At 31.5% G+C, this 14,523-nt stretch overlaps 1 protein-coding gene across 3 annotated transcripts in view; it reads right to left on the bottom strand.

The window, feature by feature from the left end:
- The window catches only part of UBA6 (ubiquitin like modifier activating enzyme 6), an 80,061-nt gene that overhangs the window by 19,608 nt on the left and 45,930 nt on the right, over window positions 1-14,523 (bottom strand). For all 3 annotated transcript variants that reach the window (XR_009540303.1, XR_009540302.1, XM_060148081.1), the window contains exons 13-20: window positions 14,315-14,381; window positions 10,599-10,742; window positions 8,960-9,027; window positions 8,172-8,250; window positions 6,968-7,048; window positions 3,410-3,487; window positions 1,690-1,871; window positions 28-133 (exon numbers count right to left, since the gene is read on the bottom strand). Coding sequence is in view for 1 of the 3 variants with exons in the window: in XM_060148081.1 (XP_060004064.1) it covers window positions 28-133; window positions 1,690-1,871; window positions 3,410-3,487; window positions 6,968-7,048; window positions 8,172-8,250; window positions 8,960-9,027; window positions 10,599-10,742; window positions 14,315-14,381 (805 nt within the window). In the remaining 2 variants the exon portion in view is untranslated. The remainder of the gene's footprint in view (window positions 1-27; window positions 134-1,689; window positions 1,872-3,409; window positions 3,488-6,967; window positions 7,049-8,171; window positions 8,251-8,959; window positions 9,028-10,598; window positions 10,743-14,314; window positions 14,382-14,523) is intronic.

Genomic DNA, 14,523 nt, shown 5'->3' with positions numbered 1-14,523 from the left:
TTACTTTAAAAAAAGTGGTTCACTTACATGACTATTATAGGATTCAGTTAAGTGAGGTACAATAACTTCAGTGTGTCCCTTAGTGCCCATTGTTCCAGAATCTAAGAGAGGCCGTAGATTTGCTAAGCAACGGCTATGTGAAAAGAAAATAGGTCACAAACATAAAAGTGAGCAGTAACAATGTAAACAGAGGACAACTTACCAATTTCTACTGACCATTTCACATGTTGATCACTTCTTGGATATAACACTTTAGGAAACAGATACATGACCACCAAACAACCCATTTATTATTACCATCCCCTTCCTCCCACAAACTTTGTTGCTCACTATAGCAATTTTTGTCTCTACCTTCCATTCCCAAAGTTTGGTAGTTTTAGAACAAGACACATTACGTTTATCTTGTTCTAAAACTCCTACACAGAATGGATAAACAACAAGGTCCTAATGTGTAGCACAGGGAACTATATTCAATACCCTGTGATAAACCATAATGGAAAAGAATATAAAAAAAGAATGTCTCTATGTGTATAACTGAGTCACTGCTGTACAGCAGAGATTGCCACAACACTATAAATCAACTATACTTCAATAAGAAAACAGAAAAAACAAACTCCTATCAAATTTTGGGCTTCAACTTTTTTTCCTCTGGGTTAACTCTTAATTAATGTGTTACCCTTTCTTTTCTTGTTTTCTATTTCTTCTTTGGTTTATTTTCCGACTATAAGTTCTACCTCACTGTATCTTTTCAACATTTTCTTCATCCCAAACCTTCTTTCTCAATACTTATGATACCTATATTCAACACACTTTATTTAATTTCTTAGTTTCTTTTTTGGCTTTCTCTGCACAAGTTTACAAACTTTCCACTGTACTCTCAACTGGTAAATTTTCCTGCTAATAAATCTGCTCTAGCACCCTAACATTAGAGAGTCATACAAAGATATAAGAAAGATTATGTAAGGTGTATACATCATAGTCATTTATTCATCTACTTATTTAACAAATATTTACTGAATGACACCATGTATTGGGCACTGAGGACAGAGTGATGGGAAAATAAATAATAACTGAATAAATGATTTAATGAGGAAACAAATATTAAATAAATGTGCATATCAATAAAAAATAAGTGCTATGAAGGAAAAATGAATGCTGTGAAAGATTATCTTAGGAGGATCTAATTTAGAATTCAGGGGTTAAAGAAAGTCTGTTTGAATAAAGACATTTAGGCTGAAACTGAAAGGATGAGAGAAAAAACTAAAGGAAGTGAAAAGTAGGCAGATTTGGGGTCAGGAGCTTTAGAACAAGATAAACATAATTTCCTGAGGTTGAAGGAGATCATGTACAAGTCCCTGAGGTGAAAAGTGTTAGATGCCCCCACTGTAAGAACTGAAAGAAAGAATGTGTGGCTAGAATAAGGGGAGCCAGGCAGAAATAGTAAATTTTAAGATGGAGTGGTGGACAGGTGGCAGATACTCTATGAAAAACATTTAGGCCATTTTAAAGATTTTTAATTTTATCCTGTCTCTAATGGGAAATCATCAAAAGGCTTGGGTTCGAGGAGAACTATAATAGGAACATAAAGAATAATCAGAAACTTCAGTAACTTTTCAATAAACAGGTGTGAGAAATGAAGTGAAAACAAAAGAAAGACAATTTCTATGAACCTGAATTTCAAGAACATACCTGTCTACATATCTCCTGGCTTCCACATTATCTAATGCTGTAATAATTATATCCTGCTTAGTATAGAACTCATCATTGTAAATCACCTCGGTGGCTGGACATACTTTGTTCAAGTGTGCATCTATCTTTAATTGAGGATTTATTTTCAGGGTTGCATCAGCAGCAGTATAGCTTTTAGGTTTCTAAACAAATAACATATAAAAACAGAAGAAATAAATGGTAAACAGGAAAAATAGACCATGAATGAACTTAAAACATTTTTTATATGAAGAATAATGTAATGAGACCAGTTTTCATTTTTAATTTGTGGATATTACATTCACTGTGGTCATGCTACATTTAGTAATGCACATTAGAATTAATAATTCATACATTATTAATAAAAATGTAAACAACTTCTATTTTACAGCTAAGTGCTCTGTAATTCTTAAAATATTAGTTAAAAGTCTAATTAAAAGTACATTTTTCCCTAGTAATGAGGTTTGAATAAAGTAAGTTCCTAGAAAAAAAATGAGAACACATTCAGTACAATATTAGAAATCCAAGTTCTATAGAATATGAACTCTTAGAGGTATGGTAACCTAATATCAGTATTTTGGTACTAAAATGTTTAAAAATTTTACCATTTCTGGATGGAAATAAAAAATTATTATATATGTTTCAGTTTTATAAAAAGAGTACCCTTTCTTTTCTTTTAGAGTTAGTGATCATTTTTAAATCACTGGTGTCCTTTCAGGTGCTATCATAGTTTATTTGGGAGTACTGGCTCTGACACTAAGTATCTATAGATCATTCAGCTTGAACAAATGTATCTAGTTTTAATGGTATCTGTCTCTTCTCATATTGTTAGACGGACATGTTTTTACTTCTCAGTGCTATTAGCATTCATACATACAAACTGTAAACTTTGTTAGAAGTGTAAAACAAACAGGCTTTAATAGTTATTTTATAAGTAAAATGCACAAAGGTCTGTGAATGAATCTTATCACATAAATTTTAGTTCATGAGAGACCCTGTTACTTAGTTCTTTGTATTTGGATAGGTGAGGTCATTCGGTTAACTATGCCACTATATAACTATATAAAAGTATGCTTTAATTACTTTCCTGTTCATGACATTTCTTAGTTTACTAAAAGTCTCAATGAGTTGTAGAACAACAAAGTGAAAAAAATTTCTAAAGAGCAAATTTGCTTGACTGACTAAATTGTTTCTTTTACTGACTTAAATATTTTGACCTCCATAAAAAAGACTGAAAATAAACATTATTTTATAATAAAAAGGGATGTTAAATAATCAAACAAGATCAAAAGAGCAAAAATGTCTCAAACTTTACCTGTTTTGCAATAAAGGTTAATAAAAAAGACAGTGCCAAATTTGTCATCTATAAAAACTTCAAATTAGGGAAGCTGTTTTTATATCCTAAGATGTTTCTAAAATTACATAGATACATCTTGATTATAAAATGAAAAAAATACTGCCCATCATTCACAACTCAGATTTTAACACCCAAAATCAATGCAAAAACTAATTTTTATATTAAAAAATAATTATATATTTTCTCTATTGTCATTCTCATTATTTGATAATTTGAGAGATTCTCATAAAATAAAGAAGATACTATGCTTGTTCAAGCTCCACTTTCTATTTATAAAAAGGAAACTCTCTTCTTTTTTGTATAACATAATAGATGATTCAAATTTGAAACAGTATAACAACACACCTGTATGTGATGAGGACGAAATAGAAACTGTCTATTCAAGTTGGATTTTTCTATCAAGTCAGGATCTGTTACTGTAACCTAATACCAAGGAAAAAAATGGCTGAAATTACATAAGAGATAAATTTAAATCTACTTTGTTTTTCTCTGAATGACTAAAACAACTCCCACAAGTTATTCTAAATTAATTTGGCTGGTGAAAGTTATAATACAAATACTCCAAAACTGGTTACCAATACTACTGTTTTTATACTTATATTTAATGATAATGTTTAGCATACGAACATGTCAAACAAAACAGCTGAAACCAACTGCAACTCCTACTCAAAACTTTTTTTTAACTATTTATAACAAAATAAAGGTTTAACATCACTATCACATTTTAGAACCGTAATGGATTAGCCATAGAGGAGTTAGCTCTTCTTTCTACACATATTTATTCTCAATCTCAATTGATTGGGAAAGAAAGCCTGCATGTTTCAATTTGAAAGCTCTTGCTAAAGCAGAGGTCTACAAACTACAGTGCAGGCAGGCTGCCTGTTTTTGTAAATAAATTTTACTGAACACTGTCACGCCACTTTATGGCTGTTTTCATACTGCAATGGCAGAGCTCAGCAGCTGTGACAGAGCCTTAAGATCCACAAGCCTAGAACAGTTACAATCTGGTTAAGAAAAAGTTTGCAGACCCCCATTCTAAAGGATGAAAGATTAAAGTAAACAGATCCAAGATAATCTAAAAAGTACTCATAATGCATTTGCCACTTAAGCTAGTATTTGTAAAAGATTTCACTAGAAGCAGTATTCTCAGAGTGTGTTCCAGCTGTTACATGTTGATTTGTATTCCCAAACACATTCACTTTCTTTTAGCTGGCATTTCAGATATATATATATATATATATATATATACATATATATGTATATATAGATATAGATATGTGTATATATATATATATTTTTTGTTTGTTTTGTTTTCAACAGTTCTTTTAAATTACGTGTTAGAGGGTATCTCTTTGAAATGGGGGGAAAAAAAAGCACAGAAAATGTCCTTTAAGAAAAAGCTTAATCAATGTATACTTATTGTGATTACTGATTAAAAAGCTTTTTCTTCTACCTCCCCCAACCCTACTTTTTATCCACTTTTTTTTGTTTGTTCTTCTACTGGATTGATCAAGTATTCTTGATTCTAATCCTCCCTCAACGCCCCTGTCAACCCCTCACTGAACTGATTTGGAAGTTAAATCTCTATTTTTATGTGGTGATATTCAAAATTTTAACATGTACATGTGACTTAAGATCTAAAATTAAAATCTCCATCTTCCTCCTGAACAACTGGAGGATATTTGAACTCTCCCTTCTGTTTTCCATATCAATGAACATTTTACTTATTCTTAACCAGCCCACCCCCAAACTGGTCAATATTTTAATTAAAGGTTTTAAAAATTAATGCTTATTTAAATCTAAGAATGCTGATAAATGCCTCTACTTACCCTTGCTTCACACATTGCCTGTATTAATCCATAGTTCTTTCAGTGAGAATAAGCAGTAATCTTTCATCATTTTACTAGTCAATTATCTTTTTTTTTTTTCTCTTAACAGATAATTTAGCTGGGTATAGAAATCTAGGTTGATAATCCCTTGCACTATAAAGATATGCTTCTCTATCTTCAGGTGTGCATTTATTGCTGATGAGAAGTCTACTAAGTAATCTCTTTTTATCTTTGCTTTTGATTTGTTTGGGATTAGTTTACCTTTTCAATCTGAACACACTTGTCTCTTCAACTCTGGAAACTTGTCATTATCCTTGGAATATATTACTTCTTCTCCCTTATCTTTACTCTCTCTGGAAATTCTACTACACTTATGTTGGACCATGCAAATGTATCCTCTTTCATTTTAAAAAAAAAAGAATCTTTCTATACTATATTTTGGGTATTTATCTTCTTTTCATCAATTCTCACTTCAGCTATATTGGAATTTTAAGTTCACTGATTATACAAAAATTCTTCCTTGGCTTTTTGTGAAAATTCCAGTGCCTTTTTCCCTCATGTTTCCATTCCTCTTTCTATGTCTTTGGTCATTTTTAACTTTACAGTTTGTTCTATTACCTGTAGCACTCCTATTATCTATAGTTCTTAGAGAGTTAATTCTTCTATTTTCATTGGCTGATTCTTCCAGGTGGTACCTTTTTCTAGTAGACTGTCATTTTTCATTGTGAATTGTCTTGAATGGATGTTGATTTCTCTGCATAGTCCTATGTACTCTCAGTGTATAAGTACCACCATGATGTGGTTTTGCATTTGTTTTAATCAGAGGTTTCAATGGCCCTAAATTTGTTATATTCATTTCTCTTCTTGAAGTTTTTATATGGTATAATTTTGGACCCCATACACCAGTGTGGTGCAGCTCTGAGTTATGATTTCTTACAAATGACTTTCTTTCTAGTTAATGTATTGGACATATATTTAAGACAGAAACACTTATGAGTCACCACAGCTTTTAGCTCAGGAATTAATTTCCCTCTTGGTTCCTGGAACCTGGGGCTTTCTCTTTCCTTCCTTCTAGTTAGTTTGGCTACATATGTGAACACTTTAAAAAATAATAATTTATACAGCAAGACTATGCATTTGCAGTAGGCTAGAAATCTGTCCACATTAACTTACCTTGTTTTGTTACCTGAAGTAAGTAGGTTTATTTACTATAGTTCTTTTCCTGAATTTTATATGCTGATATGTATTATGAAGTTCCAAGGAGTAAAGTAGGTGATATCCAAACTTGTGTAACCAAGGATTTTTTTTTTAAGAAATACTTTAAAAACTACCAGAACTAATAGTCATTTGTGGAACACTATTTAGGAAATGCTGAACAGGAATAACATTAACTGTAGGACATCTGCCTGTAACTGTGAGAGTAAGTTTAATAAACTATAAAATGTGAACTATTAAATAAATTTTAGTCATTTAATTACTATTAGTCACCATGATAAATCTATGACATCACCACTGTAGTGTACATCTTAAAGGCAAACAGCATCAATGAAATACATTTTTATTTAAATATATGACATGGCTTTCCAGTTAACTGACATTTATCATCTTAAGAATTTATACTGTATACCAAAGTTTACACTACTCACTCTTCTTTTGATACTCACCAATTGAAACAATATCTGAGTACTCTGCAACTTCCTAATGTTAGCTTCTCCCATCTTAAATATTTATTTAATAATAAGTAGTATCTAATAGAAATAACAGTATTAATGTGCTTTATTGTTTCAAAAGCCCTTTCACATTTGATCTTCATAATTACATTATGAGGCAGGTAGTACAGATAACAGTTTCACAATACTAAAGAAAGAAACTGAGGAGCAGAGAACTCAAGTTATTTGTCACAAGGTCACATAAATTTTGAAAAATGGTCAGGGTATATTAAGAATCTTCCAATTTCTAGCCTAGTGGCCCTATCCTCAAAAAACAATACTTCAGATCCATGCAGTCAAATATGATTCAAAACTGGGCAGCAAAAGAAATATAAACTTTTGACTCTCAAGGATTTATATCTTACCATTCCCTTCTCTTTGCCTGTGCCAACACCTAGCAAAGCAAAATTTTTTAACATTTCACAGCCTATGGCTCCACATCCTACCTATGGAGAAGAAAAATAAAAGGTATCAGATTAAATAAAATTAAAACATCTACTTACTAAAGAGCAATTTCATCTTAAGTTTCTTCAAATGCTGTTACAATAAATACATACTTTTAAAAATAATTTGAACTTTTAAAGTAACTTAAAAATCATTTTACTTTAAAATATTTAATGGTTCATGATATCATTATAAGTGTCTCGATTAAAAAAATGTATAAATCATAGAAGGAAAAGCATAATATTTATAATTCCTTTAAAAAGAAGACATTTTAATATTCCACACAAAAGCCAAAGTTTGAACTCAGTTTTTACATAAGATGGAAACAAACAGCATGAAACAGTGCAACATTACAATTAAAAAGATTACTTGTTTATAGATAATTTTCTAAACTCATTTGATGAATATAACTATTCTAAGACTTTTAAGTAAAAACTAATAAGAGATTCTACATGCAGGTAAAAGCTCAGGAATACTGCTGATTTTCAAAATATTATTTAAAAAATGAATAATAAAAATCAGTAGTACTTTTAGGACTGATTATAATAATTAAAAAAAATAAGTGGCAGGAGAAGTCGTCTTATGCTATTGGGGAGAGCTTCCCTGTCAATGCACTAAGACATTTAAGAAAGACAGATCCACCTACATATTCCTACATTTGGTTAGAAAAAACAAAACAAACCCAAAACCCACAATTTTTAATGTATTTCTAGAAAATCATTTAATGTTCAAAACTATTATACTCGTATTTTAACTTTACACATACTAATTCTCTAGACGATGGGTTGGCAAACGTCTTCTATAAAGGGCCAGACAGTGAATGTTTTCATCTTTGTAAGCGATACAGTCTTTTTCACAACTACTCAGCTCCACTATTATAGTATGAAAGAAGCCATAGACAATATTTGAATAAATGGGCTTGGCTGTGTTCTCGTGAAACTTTATTTATAGAAACAGGCAGCAGGATGGATTTGGCCTGCAGGTACAGTTTACAAATTCCTGTTTTAAACATTTTCTGAATGTCTACTATGTTAGAAACTGTACTCAAATTTCCTTTAATAAATTAACTTGATATACAAGAGCAGTTTGACTGTACTATTTATTCTCATTATTATTCCTACTTACTAAAAAGATATTCAAATTTTGTAGCTTCCGACACAAAGTGTCTCCAATGCAGGCTCGTAAGGCATCATATCTATCTCCTCTGTAAAAAACAATATAAACCAAGAAAATAGAATGGCATAAAAAAACATTATTAAGATTAGTTTCATTGCTGCTAGTACCAATTTAATGAGTTTCTTCCAAACTAATAGATACATTATCTTATTTGAAAGAGAAGAAACTTCATAAAGAAATCAGTTGTTTCTTTTTTCCATTTGACTTAATATTCTAAGTCCAAATGACTTAAGTGAAGGTCACTTTAGTTTATCTGGAAAAAAATTTTTAAGGCAGGGATTTTTAATAAAGGTTTGTAGAGAAGACTATGGTTGAGCTTTGAAGTTGTTGACCCACTTAAATTGAAGGCAGAACTTTGGGTTATGTGTATTTCTGGGAGAATGAATTCATAAGCTTTTATCAGATTCCCAGAGATATGTGACCCAAAAGGTAAAGAATGACTGATATAAATAAAAGCTGCAGGTAGCAACTGTTTTCATCTAAAATCAGAATGATGTTTTGAAACCTAACCATTCTCATGATATAAATTTAACACTTTATATTCATTATTTATAAGGTGGTAAAGAGATACTGCATTATTATGACACAATCTCTAAGTAGAGAAGAAATGACTGCAGAAGTGAGCTAAGGAGAAAAGACATCTAAAACAAATGCCTGTTTGCACAAAAACTCTTTTAATCTAGTTGCTCCTTATAAACATACAACTAAGAAAAAAGCAACAAAAAGGTCAGTATTACCGTGGGAGAAATTCTTCACGTTCAGGTTTGCCTAGGGATTCGACAATATCTGCTGCTTCAATATATAACTTAAAGTAGAAGATAAAAACATAACTTACTATGTAGAAAGCTAAATTGCTAGAAAAATTATCTTCTGTAGTTATTTAATGATCATTAAAGAAAACAATGATAAACATGCTGCTTCAGAGTAAAATAATGGATTAAAAAATATAATTGTTTCTTATGCAATAAACATTCCTTACATTCTTTCATTGAAACAATGATTAAATCTGGAGGAACTGTAAAAAGATATAATTTGATTCATGTCATTTAGCCATCTTACAGATGACATATTCTATTATTAACAAACAAAAGGAAATTTCACCTCCAAATCTATTTTTTATAACTACATAAAAACTTCTGGAAGCTCATTCAATTTCAGCTACATTTGAATAATTTGTTTACTTTTGATAGGAAAGTACCTAGTCCATATTTAATTTCCAACTTGGAAACTATGTCATCTGTAATTATTACATACACTACAGAGGAAATGGTCTAGGAAGCCACAATTTCAGCATTTAAAATAATATCAAACAGAATTAGTTCAGGTTAATGAAAAAAACCCCTGAGTCTCATTCTCATTTTCATTTTAAGTAACTTATATGGCTAAAAAACGTGAACATGACCATGAACATGAATAAATGGTTATTTATTTAATTATAACATAGAATCTATATTAATAACATAATTTATATTCCCCATGCTGCTAATAGTTATATCTAAACCAGACTTTTACAATTGAACTTGTACACTGTGTTAAAATAAACCAAATAATCCAGCAGCAAAATAACATTAATTAATAGCATCGATAATAAATTTACAAATTTTAATTATTAAAGCTAAATTTAAACTTTTTAAAACATAATAAACAAGATCAATGTTATATTCAAATGTTTAAAATCAAAAAAAAATAAAGGGCCTGAAGAGTATCCTTTGATACACTTTGCCAATTATTCCTTCTGGTAATAGAAACCAGGGTTTTTCCATCTTGTGATGTTTTAGTTATATATAGTTATCAAACTTTTAGTTTTATATAAACTTTTAGTTTATATAAACTTTAGTTTATATAAACTTTTTAGTTCATATAAACTTTTAGTTTATATAAACTTTTAGTTTTAGTTATATATAGTTATCAAACTTTTACCATTCCTATGCTTTCTACCTTTAGAAGTTTATACATAGAAACTAGGGAATCTGAAGATTCATGATGCCAAAAGACTCCATGGAACAGTTCAGGAGTCCTGAAAGCATGTGACTGCTAAACTAACAGTAGTGGAAACTAAATATAAGGATAAGAAAATTCCTTATATATAACGAATATAAGAATGAAAATTCCTTCACTCTCACAAATGAGGGAAATACATCCTAGAATGCAACTCTGGGTTACATGCCAATAGCCTCAACAAATGATCCTGTCAGTTTCCATTACAGAATTAAGTTTTGGTGGCACATCACATCTGACTCATGCATCAAAAAATATTTTAAGGTTGCTTTTATAATATATTAATTAATACTATGTTATAATTCATAACAGACATTCATTATATGGGTGAATAATTCAACCTTAAGTACAAAAAAAATATTAAAATAGAGAACTAACCCACTGGCATAAAGGAGAAAACTTTCCTGTCACAGCTTTCAATACTTCTTGGCTGGCAACACCTCCTACTGCTGCAGCAAGTGGGGGTAAAAAGCCTTGGGCAGTCCAAGAGAGCCAACGCACAATGTCATAATTTACTTCAGGCTGAAACACAAGCCACGAAAGACAATAATATTAACAGTATTCACATGGTATACTCAAAATTTCAATAAATAATTATACCTTAACTTCTAAAAGAGCTACTCAATTTCCCTAATAGTTTTTAAGTCCTAAAAAAAAGTCCCAATCTCATAATAAAAGATCCAATTCCATGTCAGTTACCTTAAGCGGTATATTTCATTACCAGTACCTGCCCAATTTTGCTTTCTGACTCTTTATGTGACACTAGGGAACAATTTAGAATTAACTGGATTATCTACCGTGATGTCGGACAAACAACCAGAATTTTAAAAAACATGTTTTAATGAAAACTATGGAAAAACCTTGCACCTACATAAATGAAAAAAAAAAAATGACCCATAAAAAATGATGAGCTATCATTTGTGCTTGAAGTGGCAAATAAAAAGTAAAACTGTAAAAAATGAGGCAATACATTGTTAGAAAAGGCAGTTTAGGAAAAAAATTGAGAGTAATGGCACTTTTGCATACAAATCTAAGAGCCAATCACCACAAAGTGGTTCATACTTAAACTGAAATGATGTTTCTCAAAATAAAATTTATTAGTATTTTTAAGAAAAAAATGGAGAACTGGATTTTGGAGCCATTATTTTAGCACAATTTCTTATTTGTCACAAAGATCTCTTCATGAGCTCTGGCTTCTCTTTCTCTTCCTGTTCTTTCAACATCAGTAACTAGAATCTTAACCTAGGATTCAAGTAGGGCTCAATTAATCTCTTGAAATTCTATGTAAAATGTACATTTAGGGGAAGAAGAAAGGCTTTTATAACATTATCAAAGATATCTATGATACAAAAAGAAGTTACTATTTACTCACATTCCACCCACTGCATTTCAATTTTCTATATCTCACTATTTTACAACTATTAAGCACTAAACTCAACTCAGATTACAATTTCATTTAAGATGTGGCATTTCTGAATGCAGAGATATTGGTGGTACTGATAATATTAAAAACAATGACAAGAATGCTAATAGAAGCAGGTAATTTGATTGAGCATCTATTTTGAGTTGTATATTATTAGTCCACATGTAATCTTCAAAATAATCCTAGGAAATATAATTTCTATCATACAAATTAGAAAACTGAGACTTTGAAAGATTAAGTAATTTACTCAAGATTTTACTGCTAGTAAGTGGTCAAACCAGGATCTGAACCCAAAAAGTCCAACTCTCCAGCTCTATTCTTACCATTAGGTTACACTATCTTTCAAAGATTTTATATTTTTTAATAAACAAACATCCAAATCTAGGGAGTTTTTCATCACCCTAGGATAATGACTAAGGCCTATGTCTGAATTTCTGCACACGGTCTCCAAAAGATGATACATATCCACAAGAAGAGAAATAAACCAGTGGCAGGGCTTCAGTATTACTAAGAAACAGAAAATATGAACTTCAAATTGCCTGTAAATAGAAAAACAAACACCAAACCCCAAATGAACTATTTCTGGACTTCATATTGCTGCAAGCCTGAACAGAGAGCAGGAAGCGTGTAACCACAGAAAAGAGAATGAAAGGCCTAATGTGACAAAGCACAGTCAAAATCATCCTGAGAAAACAGAAGGCCCATACTAAGTGCAAAAAATACTGAACATGTATGAAGTCTGGCAGATCTCAGCAGTGGCTATGGTGAAAGAACTTCCCTGGGGAGAATGATGTAAATAGAAAGGGGGAGATATCCCTTGACAGAGAAGCTAAAAAAGGAAGTAAGAGAGGAAGTTAAGTAGGATTTGGCAGAAAGCAAAGAGATCCACAAGATATATCAACACGTATCCACCAAAAAAATTTTTTTAGGTAAAAAAAAAAATCACCTATTAAAGAAACTCCTTTTCAGGAAGAGAAGAGGAAGAGGGGCTCTAGAAATAGAAATCTGAAAAAGCACCAAAAACCCTTACCCTGTCCAAAAGCATATACAGAAAAATCAGTTTACCAAACAAAGCAGATGTAAAAAGGAGACAGAAAATTAGAATCAAAACATTTCAGTACTGAAAATTTCTGCCCCAAACTAATTACAAGGCAGAGTAAATTTGACTGAGTGAATTATATATCAACAAACACTTGGAGATGTGGAAAACCCCACCTTGAATCAGAAATTTAATAACTAAGAACCCAAATGATCCATTCCACCTTCCCCAAAGGGGAAAAATAAATAAATAAAAGAAAATATGAATCTATGAATCAAAATGGGCTCATGGTATACCTGGAAAAACTGAAATGATCAATCTTGAGTTATAACTTGGTAAAACTATTAGATTTCACAGATGAAAAATTACACAGAAGAAAAAAATATACAGGGCCCCAAGGCAAAAAGACCAGATTATTTATAAAAAGTAAGAAAAGTAAGCCGACATCGTATTTCTCAACTACAAGATACAAAGCAAGATATCAAGGAAGAAAGTTAACAGCCTTGAATTTTACTTTCAGCCAGGCTCCTTTCAAGAATAAAGGTTACAGAAAAATTTGAAATGTGTTAAGAACTCAAGGAATACGGTTAATTCTAAGCTCCTTCTGAGAAATGCACCAGTGACTAAACCTGATTTCAAGTCTTACTATAAAGCTACAGTAATCAAAATAGGATGGTACTAGCAAAAGGACAGAAACAACCAATGGAAGATAATATTGGGTTCAGAAAGAGTCCTACACATATGTGGTCAATAAATTTCTGACAAAGATGCCAAAAAAACTGAATAAAGAAAAAACTGTCTTTTCAATAAATGGGCTAGAATTATTGGATATTCATACACAAAAAAATTAACCTTGATCTATGCCTGGCAAGATAGAAAAAAACAAATTAATAAAAGTACAGGGCTTCCCTGGTGGCGCAGTGGTTGAGAGTCCGCCTGCTGATGCAGGGGACACGGGTTCGTGCCCTGGTGCGGGAGGATGCCACATGCCGCGGGGCGGCTGGGCCCATGAGCCATGGCCGCTGAGCCTGCGCGTCCGGAGCCTGTGCTCCGCAACGGGAGAGGCCACAGTGGTGAGAGGCCCGCGTACAGCAAAAAAAAAAAAAAGTACAAAACTGTACACAGTGAGTTCAAAATGTATAGTCATGTACACGAACTATACTTTGTATGGTATAGAAAAATAAACTCACAAAACAATAAACCTTCTAGAAGAAAATACAGGGGAAAAGCTTTATGATTTTGAGTTAAAAAAGGGCACAAACCATAAAAAAGAAAAACTGATAAACTGAACTTCAGCAAAATTAAAAACCTGTGCTCCTCAAAAGACACTGTATTGATAGTAAAATGAAAATACAACCCACAGACTGGAAGAAAATATCTGTAAAATGTGTGTCTGATAAAGGACTAATTTCCAGATTATATAAAGAATGCTCTCAATTAATAAGAAGAAAACAACCTAATTAAAAACCAGGCAAAGATTTGCAAAACTGAAGTAGAATAATGTCAAGTAACTTGCTTACTGTCACAGAGTCAATAAGTAGCAATACTGGAATTTGCAGGATAAGAGAACAGTAATATATAGAAGATTTATATGTTACATAATTTTTGATGGCCATAGCTTTGAATATTCACCTGCTCTTCCAAGGTTTCACTTATAGATGTTGCTAGTTTCAACAGCTCTTCTGAATCTTGTTGGCATCTAGGATTCAAAATAAAACACCCAATTTCAATGTTCTCAGTTGCTATAAACAGTAGGTCATATTCAAAACTGAAATTTAAGAAATATGTTGAAAACCTGTGAATTACAAAGTGCTTACTGATTTTAAGGTAACTGGTTTATA

Source organism: Lagenorhynchus albirostris, chromosome 4, assembly GCF_949774975.1.
Source record: "Lagenorhynchus albirostris chromosome 4, mLagAlb1.1, whole genome shotgun sequence".
NCBI classification, from domain to species: domain Eukaryota; kingdom Metazoa; phylum Chordata; class Mammalia; order Artiodactyla; family Delphinidae; genus Lagenorhynchus; species Lagenorhynchus albirostris.
Note: the sequence above shows the minus strand (reverse complement) of the source record. Positions and strands in the feature narration are given on the sequence as shown.